This window comes from Littorina saxatilis, linkage group LG9 (assembly GCF_037325665.1).
Source record: "Littorina saxatilis isolate snail1 linkage group LG9, US_GU_Lsax_2.0, whole genome shotgun sequence".
Lineage (NCBI taxonomy): Eukaryota > Metazoa > Mollusca > Gastropoda > Littorinimorpha > Littorinidae > Littorina > Littorina saxatilis.
In genome coordinates this window covers 46,760,966-46,779,257 of record NC_090253.1, presented here as the reverse complement: position 1 = coordinate 46,779,257, position 18,292 = coordinate 46,760,966, and the positions used below count along the sequence as shown (strand labels likewise).

General features: G+C 42.3%; 2 protein-coding genes and 1 long non-coding RNA gene across 3 annotated transcripts in view; all 3 read right to left on the bottom strand.

The window, feature by feature from the left end:
* The window catches only part of LOC138976264 (uncharacterized), a 2,223-nt gene extending 131 nt beyond the window's left edge, over positions 1-2,092 (bottom strand). Inside the window, exons 1-2 of the mRNA XM_070349103.1 lie at positions 1,498-2,092; positions 1-850 (exon numbers count right to left, since the gene is read on the bottom strand). The exon at positions 1-850 is cut by the window's left edge and continues 131 nt beyond it. Of these exons, the coding sequence (XP_070205204.1) occupies positions 1,505-2,077 (573 nt within the window). The 5' untranslated portion in view covers positions 2,078-2,092 and the 3' untranslated portion in view covers positions 1-850; positions 1,498-1,504. The remainder of the gene's footprint in view (positions 851-1,497) is intronic.
* Positions 2,093-3,241: 1,149 nt separating this feature from the next.
* Positions 3,242-8,244, bottom strand: LOC138976263 (tripartite motif-containing protein 3-like). Its single transcript, XM_070349102.1, has 2 exons — positions 8,172-8,244; positions 3,242-4,761 (listed from the first exon to the last, which is right to left on the bottom strand). The coding sequence occupies exon 2, from the start codon at positions 4,661-4,663 to the stop codon at positions 3,593-3,595; it is 1,071 nt and encodes a 356-aa protein (XP_070205203.1). The 5' UTR covers positions 4,664-4,761; positions 8,172-8,244; the 3' UTR covers positions 3,242-3,592.
* Positions 8,245-12,161: 3,917 nt separating this feature from the next.
* On the bottom strand, positions 12,162-17,486 carry LOC138976262 (uncharacterized). The gene is made up of 4 exons (XR_011458929.1): positions 17,140-17,486; positions 14,701-14,782; positions 14,265-14,358; positions 12,162-13,694 (listed from the first exon to the last, which is right to left on the bottom strand). It is a non-coding gene; the product is annotated as an uncharacterized lncRNA (long non-coding RNA).
* Positions 17,487-18,292: the final 806 nt, after the last annotated feature.

The window sequence follows — 18,292 nt, the reverse complement described above, 5'->3', positions numbered from 1 at the left end:
GACTTAAGAACGAGCGGATACGATACAAAATTAGCAAATTGAATTAAATCAAAATCAACAAATTGAAAATAGAAACATGTAAGAAGCAAGTCCAATCTACAAAGAATGTTACGTTTCTCTGTGTTGATCTCTTGGGTACAGAGATGTAACAGCTAGAGTACAGCTAGAGTACAGCTAGAGTACAGTTAGAGTACAGCTAGAGTACAGCTAGAGTACAGCTAGAGTACAGCTAGAGTACAGCTAGGAGCACTCCTATATATCACAATTAAAATGTATCAAACCACAATCAGCGAGTCCACTCTGCAGTGCACGTTTCATGTCACTTTGTTGATCCCTTAAGTACAAGAGCACTACGGCCGCCACACCAGTGAACTATATCAATATCAGGAAGTTGAAATAATTCAAAATAAGCAAGTCCCGTCCACAAACAATGTTGTATACTATATTTGTGTGGGTCCTTTGATAGTCACAGTGATGTAATAGAGTACATGAATTTCTCCCGTCACACCAGCAAAATAAATCAAGATCAGCAAGTTCACTCTGCATAACACGTTACATATCACTATGTTCATACCTTGACCACAATGAATTAACAGCGTGTAGGAGCTCTCCAAGTGAAATTGATCAAAATCAGCATGTCGAATTACATTCAAATCAGCATGTTTGAATTAAGCAAAATCAACCATAGACACTGAAATTGAGCACGGTGACGTAGCAGAGTGCAGGAGCACTCCGATGACGTGACTGTTATCACAATCAGCGAGTCCAGACTACAGGGCACGTTACATACAACTGTGTTGATTCCATGGGCACCTTTCTGTAACAGAGTTCTGTAGCCGTCCCGTCACACCTGTAAAATTGATAAAAAATATATTAGAAAAGCCCATAATGCTGTCGTTAATGTGATGTACACGTCTAATGCATAGACGGTAATCATTGGCACATCTGTGCACACGTATACACTGTTGGCCCCAGACATTTTGTCAATGCCTTGGAGTATTACTTTCTGGTCGCCCGTACTGGCGCATAACAAACACACACAGATAGAGAAAGAGAGAGAGAGAGAGAGAGAGAGAGAGAGAGAGAGAGAGAGAGAGACAGAGAGACAGACAGACAGACAGACAGACAGACAGAGACAGACAGACAGACAGACAGACAGACAGACAGACAGACAGACAGACAGACAGACAGACAGACAGACAGACAGACAGAGAGACTGAGAGACAGACATCGAAACAGACAGACAGAGAGGGGGCAGAAACAGAGAGAATGAGAGAGGGGGGGGGGGGGGGGAGAGGGAGGGAAAGAAAGAAAAAAATATATAAGAAAAACCAAGAGAGAGAGAAAGGGAGGGAGCGAGAGAGAGTGAGAACGAGAGAGACAGACAGATACAAAGACAGAGGGGGAAGGCAGACAGACGGGCTGACATATAGGGAGACAGGCAGACAAGCAGAAAAACAGACGAGCAGGGGGATAGAGAAATAGTGCCACGCTTACCTGTGTATCACTTGTCAAGGGGCTCCATACAGATGATGGTACCACCCCTGCAGGCCAGCCACAGGCGAGCGGAGACATCCACAGTGATGGCGGTGGGTTGGATCAGCCAGGGACAGCCCGGGGCCAGGTAGCGCACAAACCTCAGACACCCACCGCTCACATCCACCACGTGAATGGCGTCGTTCTCTTCATCTGTCACCAGCAGCACGTGCTGACCGCCCAGCCTGTAGAAACACACGTCGGACGGCTGGCAGCAAGGGAGATGTGCAGGAGGGCGGTAGGTGCTGATGGCGTCCGCTCCCGGTCGTCGGTACAGTTTCACTTTACGCCACACGTCGGGGAGCTGGGGCTCTTCCACCACCACGAAGAACTGCTCCGTGTCGTCTACGTCGAATGCACGATGGGCTCCCAAGTTGATGCTGAAGTCGGTTTTAGATTCTACTTTCAACGGGTCTGTAGATATTACGGTGAAAATGTCGATAACTGCCTCTCCAGATAAATCGTTGCTCAGTCTGAAGTGTGCTGTTGTCAGTGATTTGCAGAATGTGTCATTGCAGCCTGCCCGAGGCTTACTGCACATAGACTTTCCTTTGGCAGATCTGTTGAATGTAAATTTACCGAGTCGTACATTACTTTGCTTGTATTTCCCGTCCTCACTGTAAAGCCTCCCGGGAGCGTCTGCCTTAATAATAATAATAACGATTACTTATATAGCGCGTAAACCTCGTGGTGACGAGCCCAGAGCGCTTTACACTTACACAATCATAATACAAACAAGGAAAGAGAACTAAATCCGAATAAATTCAAACATGGTCACACACACCCACACACGCATGCACACACACACGCACACACACACACACACACACACACGCGCGCGCACACACTCACACACAATCTTTCTTTCGTCATTGTCAATGTTCAGGTAACCCGCAATGTCATTCCATGTACGCATACGTTATTCTAGTACAACACACACAGGCACATACACATCCTCATGAACGCCACACTTTAGTATATAATACACGTGGCAGCGCCGATGACTCACCGATCATGGGATCTCCTTCAGAGGTCTAACTTAAACATGTGTGTTTTGAGGGCTGTTCTAAAGGCAGATGGTGACTGGGAATCCCTAATGCTCCGGGGGATTTTCTCCCAGACAAGAGGTCCCTGGTACTTGAAGGATCTCTCAAATCCATAGTTAGTTGATTTTCTGTTTCTTTTTGGTTTACTAAGTACATTGGTATCTGTTGCAGAGCGAAGAGAGGAGAGGTTTGAATATTTTGATAACATCTCAGAGAGATAAGCAGGTCCTGTACCATGAAAGAAAGAGAAACAAATGCATGCAATTTTGTATTGAATACGACTTCTTACAGGCAGCCAGTGAAGGGATCTCAAAACAGGTGTGATGTGGTGTCTTTTAGGGGTCTTTGTGATTAATCTAGCGGAGTTGTTCTGTACTTTCTGCAGTTTTTCAATGAGATAGTCAAATGAACCAGAAAGAAGGGCATTTCCGTAATCTAGCCTTGAAAGAACGAGAGAGCAAATGAGGGTTTTTGTAGCATCGGAAGAAAGGCAGTGGCGGATGGAGCTAATTTTTCTCAGTTCATAGTAGGCATTTCTACAGACAGTGGAGACTTGTTGTTTGAAGCAGAGAGTTTCGTCGAAGATGACACCGAGGTTTCGTACTTGAGAAGCCAACTGAATATCAGTTCCAGCTATAGAGATTTGGGCAGGAAGGGATGGTTCTTTTTTAAGAGAAGGGGGTACAACTAGCATGATCTCGGTCTTGTCGTCATTAAGTTTCAATTTATTTTCGGTCATCCACAATTTCAAGTCAGAGATGCAGTTCTTAGTTGTCTCGATTGTGTTGGGGAGGTCAGTAATAGGGCCAGATTTTTGTAACTGAGTGTCATCAGCAAAGCTTTCATAGGAAACAGAGTGGCGAGAGATGACATTAGATATTGGTTTCGTGTACATGATGAATAGCACCGGGCCAAGTACAGATCCTTGGGGGACACCGAAAGTCAACGGGGATGGAGCAGATTGGAAGCCGTCAATGGAGACTATCTGAGAGCGGTCTGTGAGGTAGGACTTAAACCAAGCTAAGGCAGTGTGGCAAATACCAAAAGAATTGTGAAGTCTTCAACTGGCGCCGTTCATAGGACACCCTCACACCAGGCGGGTCACTGTCAACATGTCCAAGACAAAAGACCTCAATGTCAGACTCCTGCCCACACGGGAACCGCTTCAACATCCTCACCTCAGACGCTTCAACCTCCATCTCCATCTTGGTCACCGTGCCCATAAAGCCACGTGCCTTCTGCAGTATGACGTCACTTGTGACCTTGAAGCGGAGGACGGGACGACAGATGGTTCTGAGCTTCTGTGACGTCAGCTTTTTGACAGCCTGCTCACTACCGCGTCCTGTCCTCATCTCTTGGACAACAGAGATGACATCTCTCGCTTTTCCGCTGGTACAGGCACGTTCTACTTGTCGCTGAATGTCCAAGAGTTCCTCCAGGTCGCATTCTTGCAGTTTCAGTTTCCAGCCAATGTCGCTGTCAATGTGTGTGCTGACAGATTGAAGCGAGTCCAGGGCCTCGTCTCTGAACTTGTCGGCAGCGGCCACCATGACGGCGTGTCGGTCACGTATGTTTTTCTCCACTGCCGTCTTCTTGACCAGCACGGCCTGCTGCTCTGCTCTCGTTGTCTCCACTCTTGTTATGATATCGCTAACGGCTTTCTGCAGGCGAGACTTGTCAGTGAGTAGTTCTTTGTGTTTCTGCTGGATGGCTGTGTGAAGGTCTTCTGTCTGGTGCTGCTCGTGTTTGGTCATCTTACAGTTGATACAGATGGCCTCTTGGCACCTGACACAGTAAAACTCCAGCTCTCTCTGTGTGTGGATTTTACACATCTCCTTGCTGTTCTCTGACTGTTTCTTGAGGTAAAAGTTGGCCTGCAGGGCGGCCACTCCCCCTTTGGGCAAAGAGGTGGACTCGCGGCACGAGGGGCAGGGGAAGGTACCCCCCGTGTGACGGTTAGCGACGTCAGTGATACACTGGGCACAGAACGTGTGATGACACGGCAGGAACTTAGGGTCACGGTAGATTTCCAAACACACAGCACACGTTACAGACTCCGCGTCGTTGCCACCAGTAGCCATTGTGTAGTTACAATTTAAATTGATGCGAGTAAGGCTCTCGTTGTTGTTCACGCCGAACGATGTTGCGTATTTTGGCTTTAGCACAGAACACCTGCAATCTGAAAAAGAAAATACAAAGGAAACGTTAAAATAACGTTTGCATTTCTATTGACATTTGGCACGGCTTGTTAATGTTCATATGGGGATAAGACGAGAGAAGCTTGTCATGCTTGTATCGAGCGCTTTAGATTTTACCAAATTTTGGTCGATTTTACAACTGTCTGGGTAAATGCGATCCACTGTATCCTTGCTGGCTATACCTTTGGGGTCAGCTGCAGTTATGTTGACGCAAACTGAAAAGCATTCACCTAGCTGCTTTTGCGGATTTTCATTCAACAAATGTTTTGGTAAGTAACAAGACTTTTTCTATCATTTACCAATGTACTGTTCATGGTTAAATCCGAGAGAGAGAGAGAGAGAGAGAGAGAGAGAGAGAGAGAGAGAGAGAGAGAGAGAGAGAGAGAGAGAGAGAGAGAGAGAATGACAATGACAAGGACAATTATGTTACGAAGGTAACAGAATAAGGATAGGCGTATTTTGTTGCATCTGGCCGTCTCCATAAAAAGGGACTAATTAATCTACTGGTATAACTACTACTAAAAACTCATTGTTCATTACATGAATACATAATTAATGAAAAAATATAAGTTTCTGTACAAGAAGCGCATTATATAGAAACATTGTAGCTCAGTAGTCTCAGTTAAGACTGGGTGCAAAGCAGGAATTTGCAAATCAAACGTAAAGTCAGCATACAATGGATTTTGCGCAAGAGCATCATAATCTCGTCAAAAATAAACGAAAAATCAGAAAATGAGTAACTGTGTCCAAACGGAACAAACTAAACAGGATTATTTTCATATTACAGTGTAATTTCATTAAATGGGATGTATTTTTCTGTTTGTAAAAAAATCCGTGCTGGTAGCTTCCCGCAGGACATTCGAAAGAGCGTTCCAGAGGCGGCTACCTGAATAAACTAGAGAGAGAGAGAGAGAGAGAGAGAGAGAGAGAGAGAGAGACAGACAGAGAGAGACAGAGAGAGAGAGAGACAGAGAAAGAGACAGACAGAGAAAGAGACAGAGACAGAGACAGAGACATATTTCATCCTTTCCATCGAAAAAATAAAAAAGATTGACAGCTTGAAAGTCATCATATTTTTAATAGAAAGGGATCATTCGTTTTGTATTCATAAATGCGTTCCCATTTACACACAAGAGGGGGGGGGGGGTGGGGGCATTTTCCGCCGCTCAGATTGAAGCAAAGAACTACATCCACTAACCTGCGAAGGTGTGAGGTGTAACAAAATGTTTTCATTAAATAGAATTTAAAAATCAACACGAACCTTGCATCCTCTCACAAAGACCTTCCGCTTGACAATATGTATGCACGAAGCTATAGTTAACTTCCCCGCATTAAATATGGGATTTGAACCAAAACAAATGAACAAAACAGAAAGCCTGCAGTTTAGTTTTAGTTTTTTCTTGTCGAAAAAGCTTAGTTAAATCACGATTTTGCTGCTGAAACTGATATTATTTTGATCGAGTGTAACTCACCTAATACTCTACTGGGTGACCTTTGACCCAATGCGACATCTCGCAGTTGCTTTCAGATTAACCACCACGTGTATTTGCAGTGCTTCAACGGCTCATTTTGGATAGTGAATAGATACCGAAACTTGTACACAAACCAACGAAATTGTATTTGGTTGACTTGAAATTAGCTGAACACGTGTCTGTACAATTACGAAAGGTCCATTAACAACCAGAGTTTTCTCCCTTGATTTTGTTTCTGTTTTTCTCAAATATACTCTGTATTTGAGCTCTATTTTGTAAATTCTTCATGACCAATAATTTGACATTATTGTCTTTGTTGAGCGAGTGCACATATATTGTTTGAATGGCTTTCGTCAATGATATTTGGAAAATAATAAAGGTATCTCCAAACAAGAAGTATTAAACAGGCGACGAATTGCGTTTTTGGATAAATTCACATTATTTTTGCAGCCAATTTTGAATAAAGTGGTTTATCAAATGGTTCTAAGAAACGGTACATATCAATTAGAATAAAATGGAAACGAGAGGTAACCATGAAATACGCTCCGCGATAACCAGAAAATACGCAGGGTGCACACCTACTTAAAGAGACAATGAAGCAGGTCACGGGATAAAAACATATCTTATACTTAATTGATATAGCAATGTACATGTCTGCTCTGTTTTAGTGTTTTAGATCGTGTGTGTTTTTTCGAAACGCATTTGTGTGTGTGTTGCAAATTCGGTCGTACTTTTCTTTGTAACTTTATATATGACTATAGAATGTCTCCGTTCCGCCCTTTTGCTTCGTCATCATGTGACTAGAAGGGGTGGGTTAAATTACTTCTCATACAGAAAATGGCGTGTGAAAACACCTTCACAAGACCTTAACTTGCTTGGCTTTATGTCATCGTGAAATTTACAGACAAACAGGTAAACCCGCCGTAAGACAGAATCACATACACACGCAGGCGAAAAAGAGAGAAAGAGAGAGAGAGAGAGAGAGAGAGAGAGAGAGAGAGAGAGAGAGAGAGAGACAGAGACAGAGAGAGAGAGAGAGAGAGAGAGAGAGAGAGAGAGAGAGAGAGAGAGAGAGAGAGAGAGAGAGAGAGAGAGAGAGAGAGAGAGAGAGAGAGAGAGAGAGACAGAGACAGAGAGAGAGAGAGAGTTAGAGAGAGAGAGAGAGACAGAGAGAGACAGAGAGAGAGACAGAGAGACAGAGAGAGAGAGAGAGAGACAGAGACAGAGAGAGAGAGAGAGAGAGACAGAGAGAGAGAGAGAGAGAGAGAGAGAGAGAGAGAGAGAGAGAGAGAGAGATAGAGAGAAAGAGAGAGAGAGAGAGAGAGAGAGAGAGAGAGAGAGAGAGAGAGAGAGACAGAGAGAGACATAGACAGAGAGAGAGAGAGAAAGAGAGAGTGAGAGAAAGAGAGAGTGAGAGAGAGACAGAGACAGAGAGAGAGAGAGAGAGAGAGAGAGAGAGAGAGAGAGAGAGAGAGAGAGAGAGAGAGAGAGAGAGAGAGAGACAGAGACAGAGTGAGACAGAGTGAGAGAGAGAGAGAGTGAGACAGAGTGAGAGAGAGTGAGACAGAGTGAGAGAGAGAGTGAGAGAGAGATAGATAGAGAGAGAGAGAGAGAGAGTGCACGTACGCACAAATCGTTGCTTCAGCACTACAGTGACCCCTGTGACCCCTGCACTGTCCCTTTAATGAGTAATTGAAATGTACCGCATTTTATTATATTTTCCACTGCAACGGCTTAAAAAACCGTACCGCCTTTAATGTCTTTTGAGAAGTTTGACACCAACACAATTCAAACAGAAAGTGAGCGAAAGAAATGAAAAAGAGAGAGGGAGGGAGAGAGAGAGAGAGGGAAAGAGAGAGGGAGGGAGAGAGAGAGAGAGTTTTAAAAGGAGAGAGAGAGTGGGACACAACAGTACTCACAGACACGTTTCAAAGCCCACGGTGACTAGCAGCCTCGCACAAAACAGCAACTGTGTAGACTTAGAAAATGCACACAACTTATAATGTACCTGTAACTAAAGCAATCCTTCCACTCTAGTCCTTGGCGGTGTCATCGTATGACCAGAACGGGTGTAACGTTACATCACTTGTTGCACACACAGGCGACTGAAACTGGATGATAAAACTAATTAGTATCTAGCCCCTCTCATACAAATGACTTAACTCACAAATTAATCCATGGATGGTTTTACATGGGATGAGACAATCCCTCCACTTTGTACACTAACCAAACATCGACATCTTGACTCATTCTTGTTCCACACGTTACTACAGTAGTGGACTTTTCAAAAATGAATGTATCAGAACATTCACACTTTGCATATGCATGGACACACCGCTCCCATGTTTGTGATTTAAGTGAAGGGATAATCTTATTCCAGATTAAAGTATGGTCAGATCTGATATGGTGAGCCAAACTGCGTGCAGGGGACACACACACACACACACACACACACACACACGCGCGCGCGCGCGCACGCAAACACACACACACACATACACACACACACACACACATACACACACACACACACACACACACACACACATACACACACGCACGCACTCACACACACGCACTCACAAAAACACACACACACACACACAAACACACACTAGCACGCACGCACACACACAAACACACACACACACACACAAATTAACACACGCACGCACACACACACACACACACACACACACACATACACACACACACACACGCACTCACACACACACACACACACACACACACACACACACACACACACACACTCAAATCTGGACTGTCGCGGTAGATTCAGTTTTAACATACTTTTGTGCGTTCATATGTCCGATTCAGTTTTGTTAAGTCCGCCTTCTGCATTCCTCCTTCGCATACACAGGCAATGGAACGACTTCGTGTGACTTGGGTGTGGATGTCAGTCGGGTTCTAGTTACCACTGCATATCTTGGAGGAATATAATATTGCTAGAACATTTAAAAACACGTGATTAAGGTTGGTCGGTTGGGTAAGAAAGAGAAAGCCATCACAGTCTTGCAAATTATGTAACTGTGAAACCGTTACTAACAAGAAGAGCAAACGCTCGATCGAGTCACTTTCGCAGTTCTGAATATTATATGAGGCATCAGATGGACAGGAAGAAATTGCTATTCACAACACAATACAGATGTAAATAATTTGATGTAAAGAATAATCCTATAAAGTTTGAATCAAATCCGATGAATAGTTTCAGAGATATGATATTTCAATTTTTTTCCTTCAAGACATACCTGTGACCTTGAAAAAGGTCAAAGGTCACCAAAGCAGACGTCAAAGTGTAGAGGTCACTGGGAGTCACGTTCACATAAAATTTGAGCCCGGTCACTTTTATAGTTTCCGAGAAAAGCCCAACGTTAAGTTGTGTGTTGCCGAACAGAAAAGGCTAGTTATCTCCCTTGTTTTTCTGATAACGTTCGTAAAAGGCTACAGATGTAAATACTTTGATGTAAAGAATAATCCTACAAAGTTTCAATCACATCCGATGAACTTTGTCAAAGATATAAAATGTCTAATTTTTCCTTTGACGCTGACCTGTGACCTTGAAAAAGGTCAAAGGTCAACGAAACCATCGTTAAAGTGTAGAGGTCATTGGAGGTCACGACTAAACAAAATATGAGCCGGATCGCTTTGATAGTTTCCGAGAAAAGTCCAACGTTAAGGTGGTGTCTACGGACGGCCGGCCGGACGGCCGGCCGGACAGACTAACACTGACCGATTACATAGAGTCACTTTTTCTCAAGTGACTCAATAAAAGCGCTCAACTGAAAGGCGCGGGCGCGTGCGTGCTTACATGCGTATGTCTGTGTGTGCATGCATGCGTTGATCGTGCGTGTGTGTGCGCGCGTGTGTGTGTATGTGTGCGTGTTTGTGTGTGTGTATGTGTGCGTGTTTGTGTGTCTGTGCGTGTGTGTGTGTGTGTGTATGTGTGCGTGTTTGTGTGTGTGTATGTGTGCGTGTTTGTGTGTCTGTGCGTCCGTGCGTGTGTGTGTGCGCGTGTGTGTGTATGTATGTGTATGTGTGCGCGTTTGTTTGTGTGTGTATGTGTGTGTGTGTGTGTGTGTGTGTGTGTGTGTGTGTGGGTGGGTGTGTACCCATGTTTCCACAGGTTTGGTTGCCTAAATCACCATAAGGCAACCATCCACACGTGGATGGCAACCTAAACTCTGGATGGCAACCTAATTGTGTGGATGGTCGCTTCATTTAACACCGTTAAATTGACTTTTTTGACGGAAAGAATGTCATAACAATGTTCAAAATGACATTCTTTCCGTCCTCTATAGGCGACGAAATAGGTCAAATTTTGTGCATTTTCTAGTGCAAAATTCTTCGATGCCGGAGCGAGTACTGCACCCAGTGCTGTTGTAGTGCAAGTGCACTAGAAAGGCACTACACCCAGTGCCGCCTCTTAGGTAACCATCCACACTTTAGGTATGTGTGTGTGTTGTGTGTTGTGTGTGTGTGTATGTGTGGGTGTTGTGTGTGTGTGTATGTGGGGGTGTTTTTGTATATGGGTGTTTCTGTGTGTGTCTGTGTGTGAGGGGGGGGGGGGGGGAGGTATAACGCGTACTGCGCTTTGGTGTTAGATATGTAACTCGATAATTTTCAGAGTGTGTGTGTGAGCGTGTTTTTATATGTGTACAAATGATCAGTATGTCTTCGTCGGTCTCTCTTGCAAACACACACACCTAAAGTGTGGATGGTTACCTAAGAGGCGGCACTGGGTGCAGTGCCTTTCTAGTGCACTTGCACTACAACAGCACTGGGTGCAGTACTCGGTCCGGCATCGAAGAATTTTGCTCTAGAAAATGCACAAAAATTAGACCTATTTCGTCGCCTATAGAGGACGGAAAGAATGTCATTTTGAACATTGTTATGACATTCTTTCCGTCAAAAAAGTCAATTTAACGGTGTTAAATGAAGCGACCATCCACAGAGGACGGAAAGAATGTCATTTTGAACATTGTTATGACATTCTTTCCGTCAAAAAAGTCAATTTAACGGTGTTAAATGAAGCGACCATCCACACAATTAGGTTGCCATCCAGAGTTTAGGTTGCCATCCACGTGTGGATGGTTGCCTTATGGTGATTTAGGCAACCAAACCTGTGGAAACATGGGTACACACACACACACACACACACACACACACACACACACACACACACACACACACACACACACACACACGTTCTCAGGCTCTTTCCACATGAGCAGAAGAACGCAACAGTCCAACAGCACCGTTTATCATAGTTTATTCCACAAGATTTATTCCGAATCTACTGATTCAAATTCAAGAAAAGCAAATCAGACCCCTCATCGAAAAGAATGACATGGTTACAACACCTCATACAAAACCAATTAGACACTTTTGTTAATGGTTGAAGGATACTGGTTTCAATGTAGCTGCAGTTGTGTGCATGATATTGTGGGAAATATTTGACTTGAAATAGAATTGAAACCCTTTATGTTGGATAATGTACGAGGTATTTGAAGCTTTAGGCATACCAAGGACAGGTTACAACAGTCCTGTATCAATAGACATTTGGATAGACAATAATGTTGTTATTGATGTTGATGTTAGAAACAACAAAAGTATCGTTATAATTACACCAACCAATGAACCAACCAATCAACCGACCAAACAATCAAATATACAAACAACAAAACAAATAAAAACAAAACAACAACAACAACAAAACAAGAGGCGAAGCCTTCAAGGCTCACGTAAGAAATCGACAAGGAACTTAGTCGATAAATATCGACAGGGGGCGGACAAATGGTTTACATGTGAAATGTGTGTATATGGGTGTGGTTCTGAAACAAACAAACAAACCATGTGAACCCCCCCCTCCCTCCCACCGCTCGCGGGCTGAACGACTGACGTCACATGTCGCTTCGGTCTTTTCCAGAAGAACACCGCGTGTACATAATACACAATTCGATCGCGTAGCACTGCCAATGCACATTTTCGCAACGAAAACCGTGCTACTGTTTCTTGTGTGTTAAATCTGAAAGCAATATAAGTGAACGAACAATTGAAAACTGATATCACGTTACTTAACTCCCAAAAGTAATAAATTACTTCTGACTGCGGTACACAATACATTTTCAAAGCAATTTTTATTATTTTCAAGACATAAAAAATACAACGGAAGAAAAATGCAAGCAATAACAATTTTTTTTAAAGTACAGACTAAATACTGAAGCTCTCTATTTCTCTTTAGTATGTTGGATTCAGGTGTACTTACTCACAGTTGCAGACAGATACAGATTCAAACACGTGTCGAGCGTAAAACAAAAAGTGAAACTAGAGAATAACATGAACCTGAAAACTTTTAAAATATTTGTACCCAGCACCAAGAGAGATTATTGTAAAAAAAAAATGTAATACAAAGTGTGTGTGTTCTACATAAGACAGGAGAATTTACATAGCAACAGAAAACATGCTTGTAAATCACTGAGCACCAACAGTTAAAAATCACTATCGCTCACCTCATGCAGACTGAAATGCAAACCTGCACCCCTTCACACATACACACAAACAAGGGGGAACATCCGTGGACTGGCACTAATGATATGATCAACTGCATATGTAGCTAACTTTGCCCGTCTCACACCTTGTTAATGTTAGTGTCACTGGTACGCAACCTGTTCTTCATGCTCTACTCTTTCCACCCGCGCTGCACTTTGTCCATCATTGACATTGTCCTCAGCTTGTGGTGGACTCGGATTTTTAAAAAAAGCAGGACAGCATTTTCGAAAACATCTTCTTGCACTTTCAAAGAAATGTCAAATGCATAAACTGTGTCATAAAAAAAGCACAGGCACTGTATCATTGATTTGGCACTGTTGCAGAAAGTCCTTGTCATCAGCTTTCATTTTGGCAGAGCAAGCGACACCCACAGTCCGACGAAAAATGTCCTGCATGTCAAGGAACATTTGCACAATGTTGTCTTTGACAAATGTCAGTCCTCCTCGGTTAAGCACCGTTGTCATGTCAGTTGAAGAATCACAATCACTTTCTGACAGCTCACTGAACCTCAGTGCTTCTAAACAGCGCAGTTTCTCGTATCTGTATGCACCTTTCTTGAGGCCCCAAACTTTCTTTTTTAGTTTCTTCACCACACTCCCAGCAACATACCTGATCACATCCTTCCTCACACACTGGCACCGGTCGGTCATTCGCGTTGTCTTCCTGTTTGCACCCATAGGTTGCTTCGACCAGCCTTTAAAACATCCTGAGGCAAATGGAAGCTGATGCATGAGTCGACTTGGTGACCTCTGTAATGCTTGCATGGCTTGCGTAGTACAATGAGTGAGCCTTTTCCTTGGCCGCGTTCCGGAACTTCCCTCGTAGACCAAGGCATGACTCAAACACCTGAAGTTTGTCCCGAAGAACAGCACCTGTCAAACAGACCACAAAGTCTTACACTTGAACACATACAATAGAACCACCTTTGTATTACCTCAAACAATCTGAGAAAGCGGGTCTTTAAAAGGAGGCAGTCTTAAAATGAAGGAAAATTTACAGAAGTTATGCACAGACAAACTGACAAAATAAGGTCTTAAAAGGGAGGGATTATCAAATTGGGGGGGGGGGGGGGGGTGGTCCACTGTATATATATATATATATATATATATATATACAAAAATTTATTTTTATTAGTCCATATCTTGGGATAATTCCCTGCCTCATATAACTTTAAAAGAAAGGCAAACACACACACCATTGTATCCAAAAAGAACACTTGCACATTGACAAGTCTGGAATGTGTACGCGAATGATCAACAATAATTACACGTATGCCATACAGGGAGCACTGCTTACTTGTCATGTATATATGACAGCTTATTCTCAGCGTAACTGAATAACTTGAAATTTAAACTTGAAATTGTTTTACATTATAAGCAAAAGTGAAAACACTACTCCGACAAAATTGTATTCATTCATACAGTGTTTCCCTAAACACTTACAGTCCAAGGTTTTAACATGGCTTCACAGATCAGCTGACAGGCATTCATTTTCTGCAATCTCACTGCACACCTCTTCCAAAAGTGGAACTGTCACCTGTTGACATTTAAAAACACATGTAAATGTACACACAGTGACACAATAAAAAATCATGCGTAATGAGAATTATCCAAAAATATTATATGATGCACTGGTGTCAAATGTGTTATGGTATTTTATGTTATCACAGAATCTAAGTCTTGAAAAATACACATGTTCACACAAAAATATGGCAAATACCACATGAGACTGAAATATACACAAATCTGCAGTAACTTGACTGAGAAATCACAAGAGGGTGTAGTTGTAGGCATCACAATCACAAGACAAACAAATTCTGCCTTTATGTTTAATATTTTTCAACAATAAATGTTGCAAATGTAACGAATAACTTCTCACCTTTTGTGAAATAATACTTTGAGCTTGACACACTTCTGACTGTACAGGGGTTTTCATCAACAACAAAAGTGGTGCTTGCTTCCTGAAACAAAATTATTCAATGATGAAAAGAACTGAATGTGGCAGTGTTCAAAGTGATATTCAAACTTATATCCCATGACCTCCCTTCTTTGTCTCTGTTACTTCAGTATGGGTATATATGTTGTATTTTTATAGCTCAATAAATACATCATGGACTCAAAAAAATATATGATAGTGCAGATTCCGATTTGGGCGAAGAACTACTTTGCTCCCGACCTTTGACCTCGCGCCGAACAATGTGACACATTTGTATGAAGTTCCAAAATCGTATTGCACGGCTCAGAAAACCATATCAGTTGCACGCAAAAATGAATCTCAGAACTGATCTGATGTATGAGATGCAATAAGCAAACGTTTCTTTCATTATGAAAGCAATGCAGGTGGGAAAAAACGAACATTCAACTTACAAGATAACCAGATGCTAGCGAACCAAAACAAAAACACGAGTACCCTCCCCTTGCTTCGTTAGCAGACGACTTTTGAGAATCTGTCAGACCGTCCTAACCTGGCACGGTTGAGCTTCGCTATCATCAGCTGTTTCACGTGTTTTGCGAGCAAGTCTACTCTTTTGCCTGGCTCTGCAGTAAGTCCACATTGGCGATGAAGGTATCTAAGAACTTAACATGTGTGTATTTTTCCGTAATCCAGTCATATTCTTTCAAAATGCAATCAAGCGGCGGTGACAGACTTGGGTCCTGTTTTCCTCGCACCCATACCAGTTTAGGTTCATGCAAACACACTCGCAAAACATGTAGATACATTTCAAATAGGGAGCAAATGGTTAAATCTACATATGTGTTCCCTAAAATTTGCTTCTCTGTCAATAAGACTAATTGTATAATAATGCGTTCGAAAAAAACAACGTGGAATCGATTCTGAATCGAGTCGAGTAAGCCAAATGGGGGCCAAACCGGTTTCCCCGTTCCGCCGACCTGAAACGCAAAAGAATTGTGCGCTTCAACTAAATGGATTTCTATACGACTTCATTACTTTCTTGCAACTTATGAACCTTTACTTAAAGCTTTTAAACGGTCTGAAAGTAGTGTTACCGCGTACTTATAGATGCACTCATTCGTTTTATTTTTTCAGCGACGGTCACTTAGTTTAAGGTTGCAAAAAGGCCAAGTCTCGCTGAAAACACTGTTTCACACTCCACAGATCGCAACAGTGCCGCTAGTAGTCTACACTTTGTGTTTGATGGTAGAATGGGATATACAGATTACAACACTCGTGGTTTTTTATATGGCTTGTATTTCAGTCAAGACCCAGCGGGAATATCAATCGAGAGCCACTCGCCAAAGGCTCGTGTCTCCCGATGATATTCATCCGCTGGGTCTTGACTGAAATACAAGCCATATAAAAAACCACTCGTGTTGTAACCTATACGTATACAACTATCAGTACCTATACTGTAAAACGAGAAGGCTATTGGCATGCTCGTCAATCAGTATGTGTCATTCAGTGTTTTGTGCTGTAACAATGAAATGCAATCAATGCAAGTTCTTGTAGTCTAGAAATAAATACAACAATAATTTCAATTGAAACCACAAACTAGTCAAATAAATTGTGTAAATAGTTGGACAAAGATATGCTTAATAACCCAGGGAAATAACAGGATTTCTTAGCAAAACTTTCCCAACCCAATTACCTGATTCAGTCCGGCTTTTCTGCTTTTAACACTTACTTTCAGTTTCACTAGAATATATCACAACTACAAGAATAACAATGGAACAGGAATGAGATTTTGTTTTGTTTTTGTAAACTACATCAGGATTTAACTAGTTTGGAAGCTCTGCTTACATACAAAATACAGACAGTGACGTTCAATCGTGGTGGCTGATCAGTGCAACAGGACTTCCATAAAGCCATATGCAACACCTTTTTCCCACGGACTATCTCCAACTGGAACCATCTTCCCACGACGACGACATCAGCCCCAAGCCTCGAGTCGTTCCGCTCACGTCTCCGCGGTAGCAGTCCCCTGCAGCCGCCAGTGGGCAACCCCTAATCCCTCAACCCCTGTACATAGTTTTAAACGCCTCCCAACCTATCCAGTTCCTGCCCTTTCTCAGTGCTGGTTTTTTTAAATTGTCATCCCGATTCCAAGAGGCACACACCGCATCCGGAATCGACAAGTGACATCAACGCGGGACCACTTACGTTTATCAAATAAACCCGGTCCCAACGGAGAGAAGAAGAAGAAGACTAGCTGAGACGGACGATTCGATTTGATCGCTTCACCACGCCTTTCCAACTATGTGCTCCCATACAGTTTTGGTAGATACATGCTTGTGCAAGTATGTTATTAGTATTACCAATATGAATCTTATTTTCCTTTCGATGGTCAGTTTTACTCACCTCTGTAACGGCAGTCACCTCTGCGAATGCTGTCGAAGAATCTAACCGAAAGTAAACATTCTGGGAATCTACGCGCATCGGCCTTGACGCAAGTTCAATACTGAGCCAATGAGCGCGGGGCGAAGTTGGCGATCCAGTCTATCTCTGTTGAGGCCTTGCAAGGTTTTGAAAGCAACAATAATTATTGTAGTTCTCTAAGACTTTATTTCTGTTTGATTTGTAATATGTTGGGAAGACATATTTATCAATTGATCAACAAAATAAAACATAATAAAAAACGACACAACGTACGTACATTGTTAAAATTATTATTGGCCAACGTTGAACATTTAACGAAGGCCTCAATCTTCCCGCACGTAGACCGGATTAGTAGGTGCTTGATTTTGGTATTTTGATTTTACATAACATTAAACCTTTCTTGGGGTTCATGGTCATGGCAACAGCCATAATAATATTATATCATGTATAATATTACATTTCAGCATATTTGAATTACATGTCATCATACCAAACTGTCATACATTTTTATTCCTACATCATTCTGATTGATCACAACCAAACCTACTATCAGTGGACACATCCAAATGTAAGCGCCTGTTCTTGACAACTTTTAATCGATCTAAAAATAGCAACTTGCTGGGTCCTTTGCCGCCAACAGACACTGTTTGGCCTGTAGGTAAAATGTACAATGTATTTTCTGATTTGTGCACAAAAGCTTTTTTTCTTTTTTCTTTTTTTTAACATAACAATGTTTAATGTCACTGTATGTTTAAAAGACCATGGTCATATTTGTAAAAAAAAATGTTAAATTAGAAAATAAATAACATTTTGGTTCATGATTTTTCCTACACCTGTGCTGAAAATAAGAAATAAAAATGTCGGTATATAAGTCACTCAAATACAGCTAGGTATGAATGGCTCGGTTTGAGTTTGTTGCAGTTGACCCTGCACAATGCGACATATCATGTTTTTGTTGAACAATTTTGACTGAACAACTTCCTGTGTTACACAAACTCTGTGATGACCAATTTTGACGTCACCCCTCCCATAGGGTGATGGATTTCACAACTTTCTACAGATGAACAATGTTGCCTTCACCCCTCCCATAGGGTGACGGATGTCACAACTTCCTGTGTACACAAACTGATGACGT

Coding starts and splice junctions, on each gene's coding strand:
- LOC138976263 (XM_070349102.1), bottom strand. CDS start 4,663: ATGGCTACTGGTGGCAACGACGCGGAGTCTGTAACGTGTGCTGTGTGT.